At 51.0% G+C, this 26,211-nt stretch overlaps 1 protein-coding gene and 1 non-coding gene across 2 annotated transcripts in view; both read left to right on the forward strand.

Annotated features, from left to right (window-relative positions):
* Positions 1-289: 289 nt before the first annotated feature.
* On the forward strand, positions 290-362 carry TRNAE-CUC (transfer RNA glutamic acid (anticodon CUC)). Its single transcript has one exon. It is a non-coding gene; the product is annotated as a tRNA-Glu (tRNA).
* Positions 363-890: 528 nt separating this feature from the next.
* The window catches only part of ARSG (arylsulfatase G), a 72,022-nt gene continuing 46,701 nt past the window's right edge, over positions 891-26,211 (forward strand). Inside the window, exons 1-2 of the mRNA XM_065897028.1 lie at positions 891-1,564; positions 24,618-24,805. Coding sequence (XP_065753100.1) covers positions 1,347-1,564; positions 24,618-24,805 — 406 coding nt within the window. The 5' untranslated portion in view covers positions 891-1,346. The remainder of the gene's footprint in view (positions 1,565-24,617; positions 24,806-26,211) is intronic.

The following is a 26,211-nucleotide window of genomic DNA, read 5'->3' on the forward strand; positions in this document are numbered from 1 at the left end:
GAAACATTTCAAACATACAGCAAAATGGAAAGAGTTCTGCAGTGAGCTCCCTAGACTGTCCACCTAGATTCTACCATTAACTGATTTTTTTTCTTTCCTTTTCTTCCCAATTAATTTCTATCAAGAATTTTATATAGAGGGACTTCGCTGGTGGTCCAGTGTTTAAGACTCCGAGCTCCCACTGCAAGGGGCCTGTGTTCAAATCCTGGTACAGGTACTAAGATCCCTCATGCCACACGGTGTGGCAAAAAAGCAAAAACAAAAACAGACTGCTCCTTTATTGACGAATTCCCTGGCGGTCCAGTGGTTAGGACTCAGCACTCTCACTGCCGAGGGCCCAGGTTCAATCCCTGGCCAGGGAACTAAGGTGCGGCCAAAAAGAAAGAAAAAGAATTTTATATAGAAATGCTAGTTTACAGCATGACTGTTAGAAAGAATCATGTCTTGGTAGTAAGGTAATAAGGGTCTCACCCTTTCTTCTAGGATCCCTGTGGGTTTTGACAAGGTCGCGCTTAGTTTGGGAATTTCTTGTGGATCAGAGAAGCACCGTGAGGCAGGAGGTGGGGTGCGCTGGGATTTCACAGAGTGCTGCGGTGCCGGTCCCTTTGCCCCTCCACCCGGAACACGGGGCCTCGGTATATGCTCCCTCTATACGGTGAGCGGGTTATGAGAGATCATCTCTACTGTTGCTTCCAACCCTGTAATTGTAGGTCTATTGCAAATATTAGCATCACTCTTTCTCCGGTGGAGAAAGCGATGAACCCGTTCAGTAGTCGAATAAGAAGGAGAACATCTGTCGGCATGGAAAAGTGATTATTTCCTAAGCTACTGAGTAAAACACAGCTGCACCGGCAGTTTCAACTCTGTTTTCTCGTCAATTTCTGTTCTTTCAGGAAACCTTACAGACACATGAAGCCTTCAACCATCTGGAACTCAGAAACTCGACTGGGACTGACTGTGGCTTCTAGACCGTCCAGGTGTTCTGCAGATGTGAAAACTTATCCCGCACTCGTCAGCTGGAGCCCCGAGTAGATGCAAGGCTTGAGCTCCGGCTCTCACACTCTGAGCACAGAGGGGTCACCTCCTAAGTGGCCAGGGAGCAGTCGTTGACACTGAGGTCTGATTGCTGCACACGACCCGTCACCTTACGGGGCTGCGCTGGAGAAAGTCAAGTTCAGGGTTGTGAGTTTCCCGACTCTCGTGAATTAGGATTCCAGACGCGGGCCTCATTTCTGTAGCGCCCACCATCCCTGTAGGCATCACCACCACCACCATCACCACCAGCATCTTCTTGGAAACTCCACCACTGCATCACTGCACACAGTTGGAAACCTCCCCTGATCGCCATGGCCTGCCCTTTCCTAAAGGTTTTGTTGGTGGGGGTGAGTTTCCTGGGATGTCTTTATCCTCTCGTGGATTTTAGCTTCAGTGGGGAAACAAGAGAACAGAAACCGAATTTCGTGATCATTTTGGCAGATGACATGGGGTGGGGTGACCTGGGAGCAAACTGGGCAGAAACGAAGGACACTGCCAACCTTGATAAGATGGCTGCAGAAGGAATGAGGTGAGTCTGAGACGTCAAGCCGGCATCTCTTTGGATATTTCATCCTGACTCTTTTGGGGGGAGGGGGCCGCATAGAGCACTTAAAGAGCAATTGATGGGTCCATGTTGATTTAATTAATTGATTGATGAATTTGGTTTGAAGCCAGTACAGCATCGTGCAGGAGTCCATCCATCCATGCATCCATCCATCCATCTGTCCATACGATAACTGTTCTTTTTTTGGCCATGCTGCACGGCTTGTTGGGATCTTAGTTCCCTGGTCAGGGATCGAACCTGGGACCCCGGCAGTGAGAGCGCTGAGTCCTAACTGCTGGACTGCCAGGGAATTCTGATAACGCTTGCTTATTGTGTGAGTGTCTCTGTGTGTGTGTGTGTGTGTGTGTGTGTGTGTGTGTATTAGGAGCTGGGAACACAAAGGTGAACAAATAACAATCCTTGCCCTCAAGCTCTCGTAGTGGAGACAGGTTGAAAGGAAAGTACAGATTACAATCGAGTCCGAGAGGCTGCATCAGGAATTTTTGGAGTCTGTGGGGAGGGCGTGGACCCCAGCCTGGGGGTTTAAGGGAGAAGGTGCCCTTGAAGAGTGACTGAAAGTCAGTGGGACACATGAAGGCCAAAGGACTTACTTATCTGTGAGCGGACAGGACTTACTGGTGCACTTAACACTAAGGGACCACAAAAGGGGAGGAGGTGTATATCTGAACTGGCCAAAATTTTATGAATATTTTAGATCGGTTTTCTTCTTGGGCTGACGTTGATCTGACTGGCCCGCTCAGATCCCACCTGCCTGGGTTAAACCCCTCCTGTTGGCTCCGTGGGAATCATCCCAACCGGCTGTTAGGACAACACATGGGGTGTCTCTGGAGTTTCAGCCACTTGCATCCTTAAGCCGGGAGCTTTCCCCTGAGATAGTGACCCTTGGTGTCCCTGCGTCCGGTCTCACCCTCTCCAATCCATCCTCCTCACCTCAGCCAAGGTGAACTTTCTAGAAGCACTTCTCTGCTTCCAATCCTTCAGAGGCATTTGGTGACCCTAAGAACAAAATCCAAACTCCGAAGAGCAGTGTTCAAGCCTGGCCCATCCTCTGCACCGGTCCTCTGCACGGCCCCTCCCGTCTGAACGCTTCTTCAGCGGTTGCCTCCCTCTGTTTGGGCCTCACCTATGTGATTAGTTCTTCTTCTTCTTCTTTTTTAAGTTTAGTTTTTATTTTATATTGGAGTAGAGTTGATTTACAATGTGGTGTTAGTTTCAGGTGTACAGCAAAGTGGTTCAGTTATACGTACAGCCATTCTTTTTCAGACTCTTTTCCTGCACAGGTTCTTACAGAATGTGAGCAGAGTTCCCTGTGCTGTACACTAGGTCCTTGTTGGTTAGCTATCGCCTTGATACGTATAGTGATTAGTTCTTCTTGATGCACTTTCCACTACTCCTGTTTTAGTTTCTACTCACCATCCGGTTCCTAATTCCACATGAGGTCCTCAGGAACCCTTTCTTGGATGCCTCAGGTCTACCTTTGCTGCTCTCCATGGTGACTGCTTAACCACCTGTGTTGGGTTCAGTAGCGTCACCCCCAAATTCATGTCTACGCAGAGCCTCAGAACATGACCTTATTTGGAAATAGGGTCCTTGCAAATGTCATTAGTTAAAGACCTCTGTGATATACTACCTGATTTAGAGTGGTCCTAAATCCAGCGACCGGTGTCCTTGTAAAAAGAGGAGGGGACATAGAGGGCCATGCAGCAGAGAAGGTGACGTGAAGATGGGGGCAGAGGATGGGGTGGTGTGCCTGCAAGCCAAAGACACCACCGGGAGCTGGAGGGAGGCCTGGAACGGACTCTTCCTCTGAGCCTCCGGAGGGAACCAACCCTGCTGCCATCTTGGTTTCAGACTTCTCGCCTCCTGAATTGTGAGAGAATACATTTCTATCATTGTTAAGCCACCAGCTTCTGGTAGTTTGTTATGGCAGCCACAGGAAATTATACACTGCCCTTCTAGCTCTGGGCTTCAGGAAGAAAAATGCCTTGTCTCTTCTTCCACCCTTGTATTCCTAACACGGTGCCCGGCACCTAGTGGGCCATTCAGAAGTATTTGTTCATCAGTAAATGGGCTTCAGGAGTTCAGGGTGCTTTGAAATGTCACCCCAAATTTTGCATGTCAGATTTTTTTTTTTCTCCCTCGGGTTGAGAGTTAATGCAGAGCATTTAACAGGTCCTCAAAAGGAACTGGGTTGCCAAGTGCTTAAGAACTTCTGCTTTTCGTGTCGAGGGTTTGTGGGGAAATATCTGGCCCATTATTTAAACCGAGATTTGTGAGCCTCGGGGTTCTTCTTATGAGCTGTCCCCGCCAGCACGCTGTCAGCCTGAGTGGAAGGGGCATCTCGGGGACCAGAGGCAAATACAGTTGGGTGGGCTCTGCTACTTTTTCCTCCCTTGGATGAAAATATTCTCTCCTTCGGAGCCTTGTGACAGTGGCCAGGCAGACAGCCCTCTGGCCCAAGGTTGACGGCTTTTCACTCTGTGCTTTGTTGACAGGAAAGCAAGCTTCCTGTGAGGCCAGGGGTTGATTCATCACGGGCTTTTCGCTGCCTACTCACCGCCAGTGGGGAACCATGACTTTCAGAAAGAACGCTTATTGCCAAACAGGGGCTAAGGGTGACTTGAGAAACTATCTTTTCTATTGTCTCCCTTTTATTAGTGTGCTTGGCTGCCGCAGCAAATTACTACAGATCAGGTGGCCTGCGTGAAAAAGAATGAAATATTGGGACTTCCCTAGCGGTCCAGTGGTTAAGATTCCGTGCTCCCACTGCAGGGGGTGCGGGTTCGATCCCTTGTCGGGGAACTAAGATCCCACATGCTGCACATGTGGGATCTTAGTTCCCACGTGTGGGGAAAAAAAAAAAAAAAAAGAATGAAATAGTGCCATTTGCAGCAACATGGATGGACCTAGAGATGATCATACTAAGCTAAGTAAGCCAGACAGAGAAAGACAAATACCATATGCTGTCACTTATACGTGGGATCGAAAATATGACACAAATGAACTTATGAACAGACTCACAGACGTAGAGAACAGACTTGTGGTTGCCAAGGGGGAGGGGAGGTGGGGGAGGGATGGATTTGGAGTTGGGATGAGCAGATGCGAACTATTATATATAGGATGGATAGACAGCAAGGTCCTACTGTAGAGCACAGGGAACTGTATTCAATATCCTGGGATAAACCATGATGGAAAAGAATATGAAAAAGAATATATATATGTATAACTGAATCATTCTGCATTACACCTGAAACTAGCACAACATAGTCAATCAACTAGACTTATAAGAAAAATGAGTGGCCTCAAATAGGCCCCTAGTCATATTTATCCTCTCAGAGTTGAGAGGCGGGAAGTGCTAAATCGAGGCACGGGCGGGGCTGGTCCTGCTGGAGGCTCCGGAGGGGAGTCGTCCCAGGCGTCTCTCCTGTTTCTGGTGACTCTGCCAGCAGCCCTTGGTTTGCAGCCTCAGCCCTGCACCGTCCACCTCCACAGTTCACATACCTCCCTGCGTGTGTGTCTAAACCTCCCTCTTCTTGTAAGGACACCAGTCATTGGCGTTAAGGCCCATCTTAATCCAGTATGACCTCATCTCAACTTGATTACGTCTGAAAAGACCCTATTTCCAAATAAAGTCACGTTCACGGGTTCTGGAATGACATGAAATCTGGGGGGACACGATTCAACCCAGAGACATTACTGCTACACATATAATTTGTACTATACCCATAATACTATAATTAGCCATTCTACTACACATATCTGTGCCTCTGCTCCTAGCGTAGTCTGAAACGCAGCACCTACTCGTGAGATGCTTGTTGCCTTGAAGATTAAGCATCCTGCCTAAGAGGGCAGGCTCTGGTGCCGCATGGCTTGGGTTCAAGTCCCAGCTCTACTATTTCCACCTGTATGGCCCGGGACGGGCCACCTCATTCCTCGGAGCTTTGCTGTCATCTTCTGCAGGGGGGCAATGGCAGCACCCACCTCATAGGATGTTGTGAGGGTTAAATGAAGAATTAGCTATGTAAGCATTAGCACAGAGCCTGGCACACCACAGACGCAGATAAATGTTAGCTCTGGTTATTTTTGTTACTGTTATGAGAAAGCACTATCCATCTGAATTGTCAGTGTGAATTTGCTACTCTGCCTACGGAAAGGTCTAAGTGATATAACTCACGGAATGAGGAACAGGGTCCAGGGACAAACCCCAGTAAACCTCTACGTGGCCGGTGCACGCCGGGCCAACAGCTGTATGTGAACCAACCCCACAGCTGTGACAGTAACTAAGCCTTACCAGTGCTTGCAAGGCACCAGGCTCTGGGCATCGCCCCGTTCACCTCGTGCCGCCACCTGACGCTTCTCTTCTTTCACAGGTGAGGAAATCAAGGTGTGACTCGCCCAGAGTTAGCGAGTGGCTGAATCAACGTGCTCTCACTCTAGAGCCTTATCGTTAAGGGCTGGGAAGTAGAGGTGAATTTGCCAAGAGTGTCCTTCAAGGCCTGGGCTGGCTTTGCCACGAAGAGGGAAGGAGGCGGTCGAAGGAGGTGCAGATTAGAGTCTCGATAGTTCTCGTCCCTCTGGAGCTGACAAAGGACCTCTGTGCCGTGAAGGTGGAAGAGGCAACCGAGAGATGTGGTCGAGGTGTCAGTCATCGATGCAGCTGTTGGACAGGAGGCTCCACCGGCCGAGAATGTGTGGTTGCCAAGGCTGCAGACGCCTGCGATCTCCCCCGTGCTGGCTCTGACTGCATCTCCAAGCCCCTCCCCACGTTCCGTCTGCCTCATGGCCTTTGCACTGGCTGTTCCTTCCCTCTTCCTGGCAAGCTCTCCCCTCAGGCTCTGAGTGGCCGGTCAGTCTCGGCTCCAATGTCACATCCTGGAGGAGGCCTCTCTGACCTCCCTAACCCTTCACCAAGCGGGTCTCTCACTTTTTCTCCTGATTTGTTTCCATGACCCGTATCTCCGCCGACATGATCGTTGTTTACTTCTTTATTGCCTGTCTCTCATCCTGGAATGTCAGCTCCCTAGAGGAGCTGTCTAATCTATCTTGTTCATGGCTCCAGTGCTTAAAACAATGCCTGGAGCATGGTAGCTGCTCAACAAAATCTGTGTGTCTGGGTTCGGACTTCTGGACAGGCAGAGGCAAGTTAACCGCAGCGGGACTTGGAACCAGGCTGCCGGACTCTGTCACTTACTAGCTCTGGGACACCAGGCTCGTGAGTAAACTTTGCCGGGCCTCAGTCTGACCATCTCCAAGATGGGACAGTAGTGGCATCATCGTGGGTCATTTTGAGGAGGAAATGGGTTAAGTCATGTAAGACAGCAGCAGGTCCCTGGTAGGCGTGAGCTCTTGTGTTTCCCCTGAACCTCTGGCTCTGCTGCCCTGCTCTCCTCCCATCCCCCTCCCTCGGCTGGAGGGTCAAGCATGTTGGCTCAGCTTTTGTTCCGGAAGCTCCTCCCTCTGTCTGTGCTGGACCCTCATCCTTCCCCAGGCTGGGCCGCGAGACTCGACTGTCCTCCCGGAATCTGCTCGATTCTACTCATTCCTCCACCAAGTCCCCAAGTCACTTCCCTTCCTTCCTCCCTGCCACGTGGCATGTGGGATCTTAGTTCCCGGACCAGGGATCGAACCCGGGGTCCCAGCAGTGAGAGCGCCGAGTCCTAACCACTGGACCACCAGGGAAGTCCCCATTCGTGTTTTTTTCCATCTGACTATGGTCGATGCAATTTGCCAATTTTGTGGTCAGAAGAGGCACCATTCACAACATAATTATGATGTCATCATGGTTTCAAGAAAAAGGAATCCTTGGGGAAAGAAAAGCAAAATTTGGGACTTCCTGGGCGGTCCTGTGGTTAGGACTCTGAGCTCTCACTGCTGGGGCCCCGGGTTCAATCCCTGATCCGGGAACTAAGATCCCACAAGGTGCCTGGTGCGGCCGGGGGAAAAAGAAGCAGCAACATTTTCAGAGCCTTGATTTTGGTGTCCCTTTTCAGACTTCCTAAACTCCAGTTCCATGGAGATAAAATAGGGATCGCGGCCTAAGACCCCATGGCCTTGAACTCATTTCCAGCAGCTCAGATCAAAGAGCGTCCACATCACATATTACGTGGGGGAAACTGGGGCCCAGAGAGACATGAAGTGTTTCTACTAGTACAGTCACAGCTCTCTGACATGCGGGTGCGGGTTATCCAGCTTGCAATTTATGATGATGATAAACAACTTTTTCTTGACCAGCATTTTTCGGGATCCACTTTAATGAGGTCTAGTTTACATATGATCAAATGCCCCCATTTTATTTTCTTTTAGAAAAAATTTTTTTTATTCTTGGCTGCGTTGGGTCTTAGTTGTGGCACATGGGATCTTTGTTGCGACGTGCGGGATCTTTCATTGTGGTGCTCGGGCTCTTCAGTGCGGCGTTCGGGCTTCTCTGTAGTCGAAGCGGGTGGGCTCGGTAGTTGTGGCACGGGCTTCATTGCCCTGCAGCATGTGGGATCTTAGTTCCCCGACCAGGGATCGAACCCGCGTCCCCTGCATTGCAAGGCGGATTCTTAACCACCGGACCACTGGGGAAGTCCCAAATGGCCCCATTTTAGAAGTACATTTTGGTGAGGTTTTTTTTTTTCTTTTTAATTTATTTTTTATTGAAGTATAGTTGATTTACAATGTCGTGCTAATTTCTGCTGTACAGCAAAGTGATTCACTTATACATATACAGACATTCTTTTTCATGTTCTTTTCCATTATGGCTTATCACAGGATACTGAATATAGTTCCCTGTGCTCTACAGTAGGACCTTTTTGTTTATCCATCCTGTATATAATAGTTTGCACCAGCTAATCCCAAACTCCCAATCCATCCCTCCCCCATCACCCCCCAGCCCCCCCGCCTTGGCAACCACCAGCCTATTCTCTATGTCCCTGATTCTGTTTCTGTTCCATAGATATGTTCATTTGTGTCATATTTTAGGTTCCATGTATAAGTGATATCATATGGTATTTGTCTTTCTCTTTCTGACTTCACTTAGTATGATAATCTCCAGTTGCATCCATGTTGCTGCAAATGGCATTATGTCGTTCTGTTTTTTGGCTGAGCGGTATTCCACTGTATACGTGTACCGCATCTTCTTTATCCATTCATCTTTCGATGGACATTTAGGTTGTTTCCGTGTCTTGGCTATTGTAAATAGTGCTGCAGTGAACACTGGGGTACATGTGTCTTTTTGAATTATGGTTTTCTCTGGATATATGCCCAGGAGTGGGATTGCTGGATCATATGGTAGTTCTATTTTTAGTTTTCTGAGGAACCTTCATACTGTTTTCCATAGTGGCTGCACCAACTTACATTCCCACCAAGAGAACGGTAAACAATTTATTTGTGAAAAACATGAAAGCTGCCGCATCTCTTTCTCAGGGGGCATCGCTGTTTGGGGCTCCCTATGTCCAGAGATGGCCCACATGTGCACTGCGGGGCAGCAAGCCCTCCTGCCCTTGTCAGTAGGTTCAACAGCCAGCATGTCTTGCCTTTGACATTGTGGGCTCCCGTTTTGCCAGTGTCCTGTGCAGATCTGAGCTGGGCAGTGCTGTTGAACATTTGCAAGTTTAAAAATGATATGAGGGCTTCCCTGGTGGCGCAGTAGTTGAGAGTCCGCCTGCCGATGCAGGGGACACGGGTTCGTGCCCTGGTGCGGGAAGGTCCCACATGCCGCAGAGCGGCTAGGCCCGTGAGCCGTGGCCGCTGGGCCTGCGCGTCCGGAGCCTGTGCTCCGCAACGGGAGAGGCCACAACAGTGAGAGGCCCACGTACCGCAAAAAAAAAAAAAAAAAAGATATGATAACCAGAAGAAAATCGAAATGTTGGAATTTCGGTGAAAATGCCAGGGACTTCGTAATCCACTAAAACCTAAACTTTTCAAGCACTTAGAAAACTTGCATCACAATAGGGGTTAGAGGAGTGAATTGCTCATACTTTTAAAAAGAGAAAAGGACAAATACCTTTCACGGGCATCTCAGCCAGCATTTCAAGTGGTCTGAACAATGTTTAAATCTCTACGAGAACCCAGTGGATGAGCTTGATAATGCAGCACTAGTTTGGGTCTTGCCCACAGAGCATCCAGGGAAAGGCTGGTGCTAGTTTTGAAATAGGAGGGAAGTGGGTAGGGCAAAACCTTTGAAAGAACGACATAGTCCGAGGACAGGACATAAACTGATTAGAACCAAATGGGTCCAAGATGGCAGACAAGTCGACTTCCACTAGACCTTGAGCCTCAGTATACACTCACTGTAACACATCAGCACGCTAAATGACACACCCCCAGGTGCCAGGACAGTTCCAAGGCTGACCATAAAGGTCAAAAAGTGGGCAGTGGCCCAATTCCTGGAAATCCCCACCCCTTCCCCAAAATAGCTGGAATTCTCCTCCCTCTCATTAGCCTATGAAATTACCCAGCCCTATAAAACCTGACAACCCCATACCCTGGGGCCGCTCTTGCCTTCTGAGATGGCCCACACTCTGTCTTTGGAGTGTGTTTCTCTCTGAATAAACCCACTTCTTACTTCTTACCTTGTCTCTCACTGAACTCGTTCTGCGATGAGACATCCAGAGCCTGAGCTTCATTAAGTCCTGAGACCAGGTGTGTGATCTCAGTTGAAAGAACGTGGGTCCAAGCCCCAATGTAGGTTGCCTGGTTTCAGTTTCACCTGTGATGAGCAAGCAACGTATTTCTTGAAAATTCTTGGGTTGAGAAGCAACTTGAATAAGTCTCCTGGCTGGGTGACTGGATTCAAGCAATGACTTAGGCTGTCCAGACTGGGGTTTGAGGACCTGAGGGGTTATGAGCCATAGGTGTCTTGGAGGGAAGAGGATGACCAGTGACAGTGAGACAGCAGTGACCCCACCAGCTAAGCCCAGATACTGTCCACTCACTTAAATTGTCTGCCAGCCTGGCTCAGAAATGAAGTTGGCAGTGTATCGTTTCTTTTTTAATTTTCTTTTTCTTTTTCCTTCCGGTATTATTGAGATACAGCACTGCACACGTTTAAGGCATACAGCATAACGATTTCACTTACACATCGTGAAATGACCACAGTAAGTTTAGTGAGCATCCAGCATCTCGCAGAGATACAACATGAAAAAAAATAGAAAAACATTTGTTTCTTTGTGACGAGAACTCAGGATTTTACTCTCTCAAAATACATGACGTATGTGACGCACAGCAGTGCTGATTATATTGATCACGTCGTACGTTATATTCCTGGCACTTATTTATCTTGTAGCTGGAATTTTGTGCCTTTTGACCCCCTCATTCAATCTTTGGCACACACTCCCTCCACCCTGTAACCACAAATCTGATCTCTTTCCTCTGAGTTTGTTTTCGAAGTACAATTGTTACCGAATGCAAGTTTGTGTGCCCGATGCCCGGTGAGGCCAAACCAACCAAAAAGTTCATATGCCTGAAACACAGGCCAAATCAACGGAAGAGTCAGAGTTTGGAGCGGAAAAAGGTTTGTTGCAGGGCCAAGCAAGGAGAACGGGTGGCTCGTGCTCAAAGAACCCGAATTCCCTGATGGTTCTGGGGGAGAAGTTTTCATAGGCAAAATTCGGGATGAGGGCTGCAGGTGTGTGGCTTTCTTCTGATTGGTTGGTGTTGAGGTAACAGGGCAGGGCTCCAGGGATCTGGTGCTCAGCCTGAAGTTGGCTGGGTGGGGGAGTTCCTACAGAAGAGCTCAAAGATACATTGTTATGTGTATCCTTTGAGGGGGAACCAGGACCTGCCCCAAGGCTGCACTACACTTTCTTGACTGCCCCTCCCTTGCTTCTGCATCCCCTCCCTTCCCTGATTAACAACTATTTGAATCTGACCTTTGGAACTCAGGGAAGGTCAGGGAGGCTGGATGAAGCCTATTTCCTACAAACAAGATATGGGGGACACGGAAAGGCTTTTGTGCCCAGGAGTGCCCCACAGGTTCCTGCTTGTTTTCGTAATTCACCTACAAGGCTATGTTATTTCCTGGTGCACAGCACAGCGATTTGCTCTTTCTGTATCAGAATGATCATCGTGATAAAGTCTATTTGTCATCTGTCAGCACACAAAGGTGTCACATAGCTAGTGATCATTCCTCACCCTGTACTTTCATACCTGTGACTCATTTATTTTGTAACTGGAAGTTTGTCCCTCTTCATTTTCCTCACCCATTTCACTCATCCCCTCTCCCCTTGGGCAACAGCCTGTTTGTTCTCTGTATCTATGACTCCATTTCCATTTTGTTACGCTTGTTCATTTGTTTTCCTTTTTACATTCCACATATAAGTAAAATCACACAGTAATTGTCTTTTTCTGTCTAACTTACTTCACTGAGTATAATATTGTCTAGGTCCATCCGTGTTGCTGCAAACGGCATTATTTCATTCTTTTTTATGGCTGAGTAATATTCCACGGCGTGTATGTACCGCATCTTCTTTATCCATTCATCTGTCGATGGACACTCAGATTGCTTCCATATCTTGGCTATCGTAAATAGTGCTGCGATGAACGTGGGGTGAAGGTGACAGTATATTGTACATACGTTTCCTTCTGTAAATTGATGTGTGATCTGTTAACTGTGTACCTTGATTTCTCTTCCTCCCTGCTTCACGCCTTCTCTGCCCTCATTTTAATTTTGAGTCAAGTCCCTGCAGCACTGAGAGTTCTAGGCAGTGGCTGAGCTTGGAATCAGAGATCAGTGTCCACCCCGGTAGGTCAGAGGCTCCAGGCGCTCAAGGCGGTTTCTGTAAAAGACCCCGGTGAGGAAGGAAGCGAGCTGTCAGTGCACTCAAAAGCCGGGTGTGACTTCTTTTTTCAGAATTGACTTTTTGCAGAAATTCACGTACTATGTTACCTCTCAGGACTTTCTCAGCCGTTCTGACGCCTTTGGGATTTTGCAGGAGCCGGGCTGGCGCTGGAAACTGCAGGGGAGTGAGGTCTGGTAGAGGCCCCGAGGGCGAGGGCAGAAAGAACTTTCTGAGAGGCCCTCCCCCCACCATGTCATCCCCTTACAGCTTTGTCCGCCCCACCCCCTGACCCCGTACAGTAATTCAGGTCTGGGGTGCAGGACCCTCACTGGGGAGAAATCCTCTTGTCTGTGATCCTCACCTCTGAGGAGCTGTTTGCTCTGGGACGTCCCGTCCTGTCTTCCCCTTGTAAACGCTCAGCATCACGGGACGGGCGGTTTTGCCTCTTGGTTCTTGGGTGAGTAGGTCAGATAGACATAAAAGTCACATGATGCCCACCTATCCACTGGGGCAAGGTGAGGACCGTGGGCTTTATCCTCGTGTAGCAGACGGGGACGTGCAGGAATGTGACGATCTAGGTCACAGCCGATCTCAGAGAAGAGGAGCTGAGATATTCGCCAGTGACACCTTGGCGCCAGCCTGCTTCGCAAGTGTCGGTGCAGAATGGCCTGTCCAGTGGCTGCCATTTGTTCTGTCTTTAAGCCTCCTAACTACAGTCATTCAACAACAGATCTCTACTAAGGGCAGGTCATGAGTCACACTGGGAGACCTCAGCCAGCTCTGCCCTTAAGAGGGTTACACCCTGGTGGCAGATAAAAAGACAGGAAAGCCATCCTTTAGAAGGCAGAGCAGGAACTCCTGACTGTCTCTCCCACCCCTGGGGCTTTTATAAGCTGAGTTGGACGTAATTGAATTGACATCCGGGGGGACAGAATTAGCACATTACGAACACATCGGTCACAGGCGCAAACGAGAAAGGTCCGTGCTGGGCTTCTCACGTTTTGGGCGATAAAGCTCGCAGCAAGAAGCATGTGAAAGATAGTGCTGTGGGACCATAGGAAAGAAAGGCCGCTTCTCCAGAGGGAAGCCGGGAGGGACTTCATAAAGCTTATTGGTTAGGACCTGAACGCTGAGCCCTTAAGGATGAGTAGGAATTAGCCAGAAGGGGGACGAGAGAGTCTTGTAGGCAGAGGGAAAAGAAGGGGCAAAGACCCAGCATTGAAAGGTGGCCATTCACTCCACAAATATTCCTAGAGGGACTCCACCCCGCAGGCACTGTCCTAGGCGCTGTGGATGCATCCAAACAGTAAACAACCCTCGCTCTGTGGGGTCTGGCTGGCATTCCAGTGGGAGAGGACGGCTGGGATGGGGCATTTTAAGGCTGGACCCGTGCACTGAGCAGCTGGCGAAGGGCATCCTGTGTGTCCTCAGACATCCGGGGGCCCTGAGCGCTGAATTCATCGACTGCATTTGGGATGGACTGCGCCACTCGCTAGGTGAGGCCCGTGCTGGTGGCTGGAAGGGCTCAGCTCAGGGTTGTGGCAGTGGGCAGAAGTGTCCCATCTAGGAGGCCCCGAGATGCCTGTGCGTCCATCTCGTTGTCACATCTCTTGTTGGTGTCCTTCCTTGAGAGTGAATGCACCCATGTCCACCGCAAGAGTGTGGAAAGGAAAGGGGAGACTTGCCAAGGATTATACCAAGCTCAGCTGGCAGGAACCCTTTTATTGAAAAGAACAAGAGTAGGAGTGGATGGATGGATGGATGGATGGATGGATGGATGGATGAATGAGTGAATGAGTCAGCAAATCACACCAAGTTGGCTATTTGCTGCCACATTTTCTTTCAGTTTTTTTTGTTTGTGTGTGTTTTTTTTTTTTTTGCGGTATGCGGGCCTCTCACTGCCGTGGCCTCTCCCGTAGCGGAGCACAGGCTCCGGACGCGCAGGCTCGGCGGCCATGGCTCACGGGCCCAGCCGCTCCACGGCATGTGGGCTCTTCCCGGACCGGGGCACGAACCCGCGTCCCCTGCATCGGCAGGCGGACTCTCAACCACTGCGCCACCAGGGAAGCCTGTTTGTGGGGTTCTTTTTTGTTTTTTTTGGACGTGCAGCTTGTGGGATCCTAGTTCCCCAACCAGGAATTGAACCCGGGCCCCCTGCAGTGGAAGCGTGGAGTTCCAACCACTGGACCACCAGGGAGGTCCCTGCTTGCAGTTTCAAAGGGCCTTCCTATTGGTTGTCTCAATGGTCTCACTTAACATCCTTCCCATTTAACAGAAGGCAACGTGGAGGCTGAGCTGAGCTGGTCCATCTAAGTCCTACTCCAGCCTTTGCCAGGTCTCACTACCCACCTGTGTCCCTCTGCATGCAAAGGCCTCAGCAGATGATTTTAAAAACCCATTTCCACCTCCAAGCCTTTAAATTATGAATGGAGCACAGACAGCTTTTATTCCAGTCACATAGCAATTTAGAGAGTGGCCACAGCAGGCCTCATCCTTTGTTTTAAATTCCTTATAAATGAAGGCTGGACACGCTTCACTCCGCGACGTTGTATCTCTCTGGGGCTTTCGGGGCGGCGTTTCCTGCACTTACGTTCCCGGATTCTAATATGCGTAATTGATGCAATGGCCAGTTGCTTTGGTTTCTGTCTGGCTGTGTCTTAATTTGCGTTGATTTTCCTGTTCACGGGCTGCTGTAATGTCTGGCTCTGTATTTCTAGCTTCGCTTTACAACGTCGTTTCAGACTTTAATTAGGACCCCTGTTGGTGAACTGGTCTGAGCCTACCCAGATAGATTTGGGGAAAAACAAAGGAAGCTTTCCAAAGAGCAAGACCATTTTATTGCTTATGAATTAGTCCCTGCCCAATGCAGGGAGGGGCTGGGAAGGGGGGAGGGTGACACGGAGGTCAGTGCATCGAGCTGCGTGGGGTGTCGGTCGGTGTTCTGGAGAAGGAGGTACAGCCAGGGCTCTCTAAAGACTTGGAAACAAAGGACATAGGATTGTTCCTGAGAGTTAAGCTATAAACTTTAACACACAGTGGGGAAGGAACTGAGCCCTAAAAGCATCAGCTTAAGCGATTATGTGGAAAATGGACTAATGTGTTTTTTCCAACCAAATGACGGGGGCCTCTCTCTTCACGTTTTGTTGGTTCATTCACCAGATTTTGCTGGGGTGGCCCTGTCCCACCAAAGCATTCTGTTTGGGGCCTGAGTTGCCCCTCGAAGCCCCATCCTCGTAGAACCTACAGTCTAGGGAGGAACTCAGAGTTACATCTTGCCATAGAAATATGCTATAGCTGTTCCAAAAGGATGGCATTAACATGTTCAAGGAGAGACCATGCTTAGCACAGGTGGTAAAAACAGGCAAGCGTGACGGTACCCAAGAAAGGTATTTTTGGCACTGCCCAGGTGTATCAGTCAGCTCGGGCTGCTGTAACAAATACAGCAGTCTGGGTGACTTAAACAACAGACATTTATTTCTCACAGTTCCGGAAGCCGGGAAGTCCAAGATCAGGGTGCCAGCTGGATCAGGTTCTGCTGAAGGCCCTCTTGCTGGCTGGCAGAGGGCCATCTTCTCCCTCCATCCTCACGTGGCAGATAGAAATCTCTGGTCTCTCTTCCTTTTCTTATAAGGACACTAATCTCATCATGGGGGCTCCAACCCTCAGGACTTCATATAAAGGGAATCACCTCCCCAAGGCCCCACCTCCAGATACCATGATACTGGGCAGAAGGGCTTCCACATATGTATGTTTTGGAGGACACAAGTGTTCAGTCAGTAGCACCAGGCAAGAAGAAGTGGTGGTCACAGCCTTTGAGCATCCCAGACCCACTGGCAAAGGTCAAGCTGCAGTGAACAGAAGTCCCCTAAGCTTAGCAAACAAAACCTTTTTCTATGACCCATTTGAACTCCCTTTGTGTTCATTAACTCCACACTCCCCAAGGCAGACTTTGGATTCTGATTTTGTCTGCAGGAAGAAGACACATTGACCTTGCTGACGCTCTGGTTCCTCTGTCTGCCCTTGGACGTCATCTGGGAAGCAGGCATTCCGGTGTCCCGCACGAGCTCACGTGGCTTGCGTGGATGTGAGTCAGGCTCTCAGGGTTGGCACCAGCAAGGATGAGTCTCAGAACTGTCCCAGCCCGAGACCAGTGACTAGTTTTAAGGTAGTTCCTTCTGTGGACCAGCCCGGCTGCAGCCAGCCTTCTCCCAGATGGAAAGGGACCTGGGAGGAACGTGGTATGTGGGGCGGGCTGGCCTGGGTTCAAGTTCTGGCGCTGTCATTTCCTACGCGTAGGGGTCCACGGTCTTTGATACTGAACAGGGGTCAGACAGAGTAAGATGCGTGCTCACGTCGGCTGCGTGGTCTCGGGAAAGCTACTTACGTCCTCTGCTTTACCTTCCTGATCTGTAAAACGGAATGCTGATGGTTTCAGATGATACCTGTAATATGATTAGGGTGGTAGCCACTTGGTAAGCGGTAGCTATTTTTAGTATCCTAAGACAAACACACATAAAGTTAAGGGATAGTTATACTGTATTTATTTATTTTTTTATTGAAGTATAGATGACTTACAATCACTTATACGTGGAATCTAAAATATGGCATAAATGAACCTATCTACAAAACAGAAACAGACTCACAGACGTAGAGAACAGACTGGATATTTATACTTCGTATATATCTATAGGTGTCAGCTGACACGTGACTTGTTTGAGGAGCACTTATTCCTAGAGGCCTCTCACATGCTGGGGACACCCACCTCTGACTCTGAACCATGTGCAGCTTGAGGGCAGAGACTGACCTTGTTCTGTTACCTGTTGCGTTCCAGGCCCCTATCCTGTTTCAGCTACAGTGAGATATAGCCAGGAGGCTGGTTGTAAACAACAGAAGCGCAGCTCTACCAGCCTAAGCGCAAAAGGGGCACAGCTTTGGCTCATGGACTAAACTCTGGAGAGACTCGGTCTTCTGTCTGGCCTTCTGAGCCCGTTGACCCATTCTTTCAGGCTCCTGGTTAGGGTGAGAGGTGAGGCCCTTGCCCTCCTGGGATTATATCATTTTAGCTTGAGATTCGAGGGGGGGAGAAAAAGCTATTCCTCTCTGCCTGGTTCAGAAAATGCCAGTTTTGGATTATTCTGAATAGCCCTGCTCAGGTCGTGGGCCCGATCATTGAGGAGAGGGCTGTGCTTTTGTGATGGGCCCACGTCGGGGTGCGTGGATGTGAGGGCAGGGGCTGCGTCAGCAGCCCCACGGAAACCCCTTTAGTCGGCGCCCGGATACTGTCAGATGAGTGTCTGCATTCAGGCTGCCAGGAGGGTTCAGGAGCTCCAGAGGTCAGAGTCAAGAGCCATCCTTCTGGGGAATAAGGGAAGACTTTGTGACAATGGGAGGCTTTGAAGGTTAGGTAGGGATTGGGAGGGGCGGGAAGAGAGGCCGGGCCTGCAGGCTGAGATACAGCCAAGTCGGGACATCGGGCTGGCGCACTGCACGTGGGGTGCGGGACGGCAGGGAGGGGATGGGAAGCGTTCCAGGAAGAAGAGTCCTGTCGGGTTGAACTTCGGGGATTTGTAGGCTGGTGTGTTCGTTTCCAGGAGCTGCCGTGACCGAGCACAAACGGAGGGCCTGAAACAGCAGAAATGTTCTGTCACACGGTTCTGGAGGCTGGCAGTTAGGGTCAAGGTGCTGGCTGAGTCACGCTCCCTCTGAGGCTCTAGAAGAAGCTCCTTCCCTCTCCGCCGCCTGGTAGCCCCAGGCATTCCGTCGCCTGTGGATCCAATGCTAGTCTTTGTCTCCTCAGTCACTTGGCCATCTGCCCTCCGAGAGACCTGCAGGTCTCCTGGCTGTGTCTCTCTCCTCTTTTCTTTTCTTTTTTTTTAAATTTTATTGACGTATAGTATAGTGATTCAGTTATACATATATATATAATATTCTTTTTCATATTCTTTTCCATTATGTTTTTTAAAATTATTTTATTTTATTTATTTATTTTTTAAATTTATTTTTGGCCGTGTTGGGTCTTCGTTGCCGCGCGTGGGCTTTCTCTAGTTGCGGCGAGCGGGGGCTTCTCTTCGTTGCGGTGCGCGGGCTTCTCATTGCGGTGGCTTCTCTTCTTGCAGAGCACGGGCTCTAGGCGTGTGAGCTTCAGTAGTTGTGGCTCGCGGGCTCAGTAGTTGTGGCTCGCGGGCTCTAGAGCGCAGGCTCAGTAGTTGTGGTGCACGGGCTTAGTTGCTCCGCGGCATGTGAGATCTTCCTGGACCAGGGATCGAACCTGTGTCCCCTGCACTGGCAGGCGGATTCTTAACCACTGCGCCACCAGGGAAGTCCCTCCATTACGGTTTGTCGCAGGATACTGAACATAGTTCCCTGTGCTCTACAGTAGGACCTTGTTTCTCTCCTCTTGTTTTAAGGACACCAGTTACATTGGGTTAAGGACTCACCCCACTCCAGTATAACCTTATCTTAGCTAATTACATCAGCAATGACCCTGTTTCTAAATAGGTCGCCTTCTGAGGTATGGGGGTTAGGATTTGAGCTTATCTTTTGGGGAGGACACAGTTCAACCCATAGCAGGCAGGCAGGCAGCAGTGGCTCAGGGGCTGGAGAGGGAGGTTGGACCTGTGCGTGGTGAGTTACCGTGGCCAAGCAGAAGGAATCACTGAAGGCCGGAAGTCACTGAAGACCGGGAGCCGGGGGCCGGCATGACCCACCCGCGGGCAAACCCGGGCTGGAGAGAGCGTACCTGGCTTCTTGGAAGGTCGCTGAAGTGATTCAGGTGCGGGGACAGCAGAGGGACTCAGAGGTGATGCCAGGTTGACTGGAGCGGGTGGACGCGGGCTCTCGCGGGGAGGATGCACGTTGGGGCCGGAGTGACCTGTGATGTACGGATTTGCGGAGCACATAGGATGCCCGAGTGGTCCCGACAGGAGCCAAGTGCCACCACCCCTAGGATCCCATCCGTTTATGCCTTGCTCCCCTCTCACACCTGAAATGCGCTCTTTCTCCCCATTTAGCTATGATAACAATCACGCAGACTACGATGAATTAAAGTCTCCTCTGACCCCGGCGCGCCGCTAAAGGGCTTGATGCGTATCGCGCCGTCAGGTCCCTCCGACGACCCGGTGAAGCCGCGGTTGTGCCCACTTTGCAGATGAGGGTACTGAGACCTGGCTGGAGTTACCGTCTTGTCTCACACTCGAGGGAGCCGGGGCCGGAGATGAACCCACGCCGGTTTGCCCGCACTTCTATCCCTCCTGCCGCTCCACCACCCATACCTCACTCACTGTGTCTCTCTGGCCGGGCTCATCTTATTTTGTCTGGTTACCCACATAGGTCTTGACCCTCTGCTGAAGTGTAAGCCTCTGATGGAGAGGGCTGTGGTCCCCTCCCTGCCGTCCTTCCGCCAGGTATGGCTGGTGGAACTAAGACCAGCAGCTCAGAGTGAAGGGTTTGGGCTGAGCGGTGATGCGCGTGCGTATCTGTCGAGAGGCACAGATGGGTGAGGGCAGGAATGAATGTCCACTGGGAGCGTCTCCAAGTCTGGATCCCACAGGGAACCCGGCCGAGGAAGCCCCAAGATGGGAAGAGCCATCTCACTGGTGGAGTGCAGGACTCCAGCTGCCCAAATCAGAGAACCCGGGGCGGGGGCGGCGGTGGGAGCGGGCAGACACACCCAGGCTCTCGGGGACTCCGTTCTAGAGGGGCAGCCGGGCAGCAAGCAAGGAGACCAGTCCATGAGCAAGGTGAGGTCCGAGTGGATAAAGGCTCAAGACAGAATAGAACAGTGATGCAGTGGGGAGGGGTCAGGTCAGGAAAGCCCTCCCTGAGTAGGTGAAATGAGAGCTGAGACCCGGATGAAGAGAAGGGGCCCGTCATGCGGAGACCAGAACACAGCCTCCCAGACGGAGGGGACATGAAAAGGGCCTGGGGCAGGGACAAGCTCGGGGTGATCTAGGTAGAGCCGCTCTGGGTGGTGTGGCTGCTGGGGGGCACCGGGGTGGGAATAGGGATGATGATGCCTGGGTCCAGATCCCCTGGGCGTGGAGTTGCCACCTTTCCGCACACTGTCAGGATCCTTGCACCCCGTTCCAAGGAGCTCCACCCAGGCTGCTGGTGGTTGGAGGTGGCCAGCGTGGGACTCTAACAAGGATGCCTGGCGCCACACCTGCAGGGCTCTCTCCGTTCTCTGCTCTAATGGGATTACTTCCCTGGGACTGTGCAGGGCACGGATGCCCAGGAACCTCCCGTTTCCCGGGGTCCCGCCTGGCTGCCCCTGGGGCTGGGAGGAGCTGGATCTCAGAAAACCTACTAGCTACCAATATTTGGCTGTATCTGTGTGCTCCAGCTCCCTGCTTGAGAAGCTCTGCTGGAGAGCCTGTAGACCACGACCGTGACTTTGGGTTTACCTAAATTGCAGTGAGGACTTATGTGTGGGTTTCCAGCCAGGAATAATGTTAGCTGGTAAACAGTTTTCAAGATGACTTTGGCCGCCCCGTGGAACACTGGGAGAGGAGGAACTGGGGGCGGCAAATGTAAATGGGGAGCAGGGCTGCCGCGTGCAGCTGGGCGGGTAGAGCGCTCTTCAGCTCCGCACCGCGGTGTGGATGGTGGCTTAATGCTCTGCTGTGGCCATCCTGAAGTGCTTGGTAGGTTCTGAATCAGGGCCTTTGCGTTTGCATTTTCCTCCGGGCCTGCAAACTGTGCAGCTGCTCCCACTGTTGTGGATAAAGAGGTTGTGGATAAGCCCGCACAGAACTACACCTGCAAGCCAGAGTGAGTCCAGGGACGGTGGGTGCTCATGACTTAGAGAAGTGCCTGGATTCTAGAAGCTTGAGCGTTAGCTGTGAGAGTAATAAAAGCTGCCGGGTGTGTAGTAACGTAGCAGTAATCTAGTCATAGTAATAGTCATTGTTATTATCTTAATTTATTTTTGGCTGCGTTGGGTCTTTGTTGCTGCCCGCTGGCCTTCTCTAGTTGCGGCGAGCGGGGACCACTCTTCATTGCAGTGCACAGGCTTCTCATTGAGGTGGCTTCTGTTGCTGTGGAGCACGGGCTCTATGGCACGTGGGCTTTAGTAGTTGTGGCGCACGGGCTTAGTTGCTCCGTGGCATGTAGGATCTTCCCGGACTAGGGCTCGAAGCCGTGTCCCCTGCATTAGCAGGCGGATTCTTAACCACTGCGCCACCAGGGAAGTCCCAGTAGTCATTATTATAAGGAACATTTAGGAGTGTGATCTAGGAGGATGTTTGTGCTTTAATCTTGGGAGGAAAAGAACAGAAGAGGCTGGGTACAAATGAACGTTTTCTTGGGAGAAAAGTATGAACATTGAAGTGGAGCTCAGTTTGGGATTCCAAGGGTAGCGGTTGCCAGCTACATGCAACATCCAGAATCCTGGATTTTGCCCCAGGAATTGAACTCCCTGAGGCCCCAGTATGTGGGCAGCTGGGGATGCTGTGAGAGAAGCCGGTGCCTGGGAAATTACCCAGGGGACCAGCAGCCGATGGACAGAAGGGAGGCTGCACGTGCTACTTCCAGCCCCAGGGGACGGAGGGACAGGAAGGAAGTGCTGGCAGGGGTGTGAAGCCAGAGTTGGGGGCCCTGGAGCTCCCCGAGGCTGGAGGGAGGCCTCGCCCAGCACCTGCAGACCCAGCATGAGCGTTGGAGCACCTCGCTCCCCTGCCCTCATTCTGTCAGATGGAGGCATCGCACGTCTGCTTGAAGAGCACAGCTTCAGGGCTGGGCCAGCGCTTTCAGACGGGCATTGCTGGGACCTCTCGGTGCGTGTCACCGCTCTGTGAATTCACCCATCCTCTGGGACTGAGGCCCAGGTCTCTTTAGCAGAGACTCACCATGTTGTACAAAAGCAGAGTACGGCGGCATCACCCTCTCCACATGCGCTGGGCGGTGCCCACCTCGTGCTGGGCTGAGGACTGAATGGTCAGGAGAGGATGGTCCAGTGGGAGACAGATGCTGCTCTGGTGGTGAACTGCTGAGTAACAAGCCGTCCCCAAAGTCAGCAGCTCAAAACAACAACCATTTTATCACGTCTCACGACGCCGAGGGTCAGGAATTCAGGCATCTCTCGGTTGGGTGATTCTTTACCTTGTTGTGTTGACCAAGGCGGCTCTGGTGAAATTCAGCAGGCAGATGGCTGCGCTGGGAGGTCCAGGGTGGCCTCACGCACACGTGTGACGTTTAGACGCAGTGGCCTCAGCTGGGGTCATTGGCCGGAGCACCTACAGATGGCCTGTCCAGCTGGGCCGTGCTGGGGGAGTCGATTTCTCACCCAGCGGCTCACAGAGTGTTTTCAGGGAGGAGGTGGAAGCTACCAGTCTCGTGAGGGCTGAGCCCAGAAACTGGTGCAGTGTCACCTTCACATCCTCTGGGGCTCAAAGCACTCACAGCGTCAAGGGCGGGGGGACCTCAGGCCCCGCCTGTCACTGGGAGGCCTATCCACGGATTCGTGGCCATCTGGAAGCTGCCCCAAACAGGAAAACAAAGAATTAGAGTTCAGTGTTGTAAAGGAGATGCCAAAGGCTATATAATCACGTAGAGAAGAGGGGGCCTTGATTCCACGTGGGGTGGGGAGGTGCAGATTGGGGGGTTGGGGGAGAGGCAGGGAGGGTGACCTGGGGGGGTAACATCTGAGTCTTTGAGCGGCGTCTTGAAGACGACTGGGACTGGTCAGTCAAGATAAGGTGGGACTCTAGGGGAAGGGTTTGGGGAGTGGGGGAAGAGCATGGGCAAAGGGACAGCGGACAGGAGTAAGTGGGGGCTTGGGAGGATGTGAGGAAGCAGCTCAGGGCAGGAGGGGGGCAGCGGCTGAGCTCCGGGAAGCAGGCAGAGAGAGATTGTGTTTTCCAGTAAGAGACTGGTGTGATCCGACTCCCACTGTGGAAGGACATTTGCATCAGTATGGAGGATGGTTTCGGAGGTGGGGAAGAATGGGTGAAGGTGGTGACGACTTCTGGGTGTAAGTCATGAGACGTAATGCACAGCATGGGGACGAGCGTCGACAATGCTGTCTTGTGTATTTGAAAGTCGCTAAGAGAGGAGATCTTAAAAGTTCTCATCACGGGGAAAAAAGTTTGTGACTGTGGGAGGTGACAGATGTTAACTAAACTTTACTGTGGTGATCATTTCATAATATGCACTTATATCAAATTATGATGTTGTACCCCTGAAACTAGTACAAGGTTATGTGTCAATTATATCTCACTAAAACCAGAAGGAAAAGAATAGAAACATTCTCCCACATGGCCATAATCCTGAAAATGAGCGATAATCCCCTAATATCATTTTATATCCAGTTCATATTAAATTTCCCTCCCTAATTGGCCCTCAGGTGTGTTGCCAGCTCTTTTGAACTGGGATCCAGTAAGACTCATGTATTGCACTTGGTTCTCTCTCTTTAGTCTTCCCTTTTGCACAGTATCGCCCCGTCCATCCCATTGTTCCCTCAGATGTTGACTGTTTGAAGAGATGGGACTGGTTGTCTTATCGAACGTCTAGAGAATGGTTTGGTAAAGTCTCTTCTTGTGGGGTCATTTAATTTGGTCTTGCATTAGCTTTTTTTCCCCTGTAACGTGGAGATTAGGTCTGACTAGATTCAGGTTAAACGTTTTCGGTAAGAATCCTTGGTGTTATGAATTCATGTTGCATCCCATCAGGAGACACATGAAGTCAGGTTGCCCCTTCATTAGTGACATTCAATTTACTCACGTTCCTTGAGGGTAAGAAAATGGCTAGACTTCTCTGTTTCTCCATAGTGTCTGAAAAAGGGCTGGGCTTACAGTAAGGAGGAATAGATAGTCAGCTCTTGTGTCGGCAGTGGTGATGTTCTATAACGTCCCTGTGGACACTGAATCTGTGAGAGCCCAAACAAGAAGGTCACCTTGTCCAACCTCAGCTGGAAATGTGCAAATTTTCACAGGTCTGCGTATATCCGTGAACTATCCCTTCAGAGCCACGAGTGTTGATTTCTGGGGTTACAGATGCATTAAGTGAGTAGGTGAATATAAAATGTGGAATCTGCAAATAAAGGGGATCCGTTCCATATGTTGGATTAAATCCCTTCGAATCAGCTGTGTGACCTTGGGTTAGTCACATAACGCGTCTCTGGGCTTCATTTTCTTTACCTGTCCCACGACTGGCTGATCCTGGAGCTTTTTCCCAGCGCTGGAACCCCAGCAATTGAACCTCTCTTGGCTCGGCTTTCTGTGGCCAGGCCGACCCCCATCGCTCTCCTCTCCGCGCAGGTTTGTGGACTTCCACGCGGCGGCGTCCACCTGCTCGCCCTCCCGGGCCGCCCTGCTCACCGGCCGGCTTGGCCTCCGCAATGGAGTCCCTCACAACTTTGCGGTCACCTCTGTGGGGGGCCTTCCACTCAACGAGACCACCTTGGCCGAAGTGCTACAGCGGGCTGGCTACGTCACCGGGTTGATTGGTAACGTGGACCCCGTCCCCCCTGCATTTTCTGTGCTGGCTGCTTTGTGTCTGCAGAGCCACCGCCTCTCCTGCCCGTGTCCGCTTTTCTGCTCACTTCTTGCTGTAGAAGTTGGGAATGCTTTCAGCTCTAAGCAACTGAAACGACCTGCCAGGGGACTAAACTATGTGTGGAACTCGTTTCCCCCGGTGCCCCCTACAGAGGCCAAGACAACCCAGCCTCCCGACGGCATCTTCAGGCTGCCTGTGCTTAGGGTCCTGGCTCTCCAAGAGCTGGGTCCAGCAGGGTTCCCTCCTCCCTCCACCACGTGAAGTGGCAACGAGGGTCCCTGTGGGGCTGTCCTCGGGGCCCCGGGCTCCCCGTTAACCTGCAGGAAGCTGGCATTTCTGGTGTGTCGTCCTGGCTCCTCCTCTGGGTCAAGGAGCCTGACATAACTTTGCAGAAGATCAGACTCTGCAGTGTGGCCTTCATTGTCCTGGGAGGACGAGACCATTAAGGTCCCAAGCGGCTCTCCTTTTCACCCCTTCCTCTCCATACTCGGAGGTGCTCTCACTATGGGCTGAGCATCCTCACCCGCCCTGTCCCCGCATCCGTGTCAGACTCCCAGCCCGGGGGGCGGGAGGGCTCTGGTCCCTGGGCTCTCTGACCCTAACACTTCATGCAGCATCAGGGGCACTGGATGCTTCTCGAGCTGGGTTCGATCTCACGTGCCCCTCCTTCTTCAGGCCTTTAAATCCCAGGAAGGCAACTGATCACAGGTCGACTGTTCACCTCTCACGACGCCTTTTGCTTTTCTGGGAGAGGGCACTAAAGCGTAGCTCCTTGTTGAGATCGTGAACCTCCTAGCAGCGCGCTTACAGGGCAGATGAGAAGCCCGCTGAGGGAACACCGAGTCCACTGACACCACTCACTGTTTGCTCCTCATCTTGCTCTGTGTTTGTCATCACTCGGCCCTACTTTTCTCCCCCTCCTATTATTTTCTATGTCCTGGTGATATAATTTTACACGCTTATTATAATTTTAGAAGCAATTTAAAAATTGTACTGTAATTTTATATTTCCACGTCATGCTGAATCTAAGCATTCCACTTAGCTTAATCCACTTCCCTCAACTTTTTATGACATTTGGTTTCAAACCTACAGACCAGTTGCAAGAAGGGACTCCTAGACCCCCATATACCCTTCACCTCGATTCACCGTTGCTCGTTTTGGCCACAGGCGTGTGTCTTGAAAAGATGGTTTGGAAGTATTGTACTGAGGCCACGTGAGACAACTTACTGAGTCAGACTCCTGTGGTTGCCTGTTTCTTTCCGTCCTTGGCGTTGTTTCACGCTGCCGCCGTCCTGGTCTTTGCCCCGCGTTTTTGATTCTTCCCCTTGCCTCGTGGGTGACTTCCCTGTGGGATCT

The sequence above is a fragment of the Phocoena phocoena genome, chromosome 19 (assembly GCF_963924675.1).
Source record: "Phocoena phocoena chromosome 19, mPhoPho1.1, whole genome shotgun sequence".
Taxonomy (NCBI): Eukaryota; Metazoa; Chordata; class Mammalia; order Artiodactyla; family Phocoenidae; genus Phocoena; species Phocoena phocoena.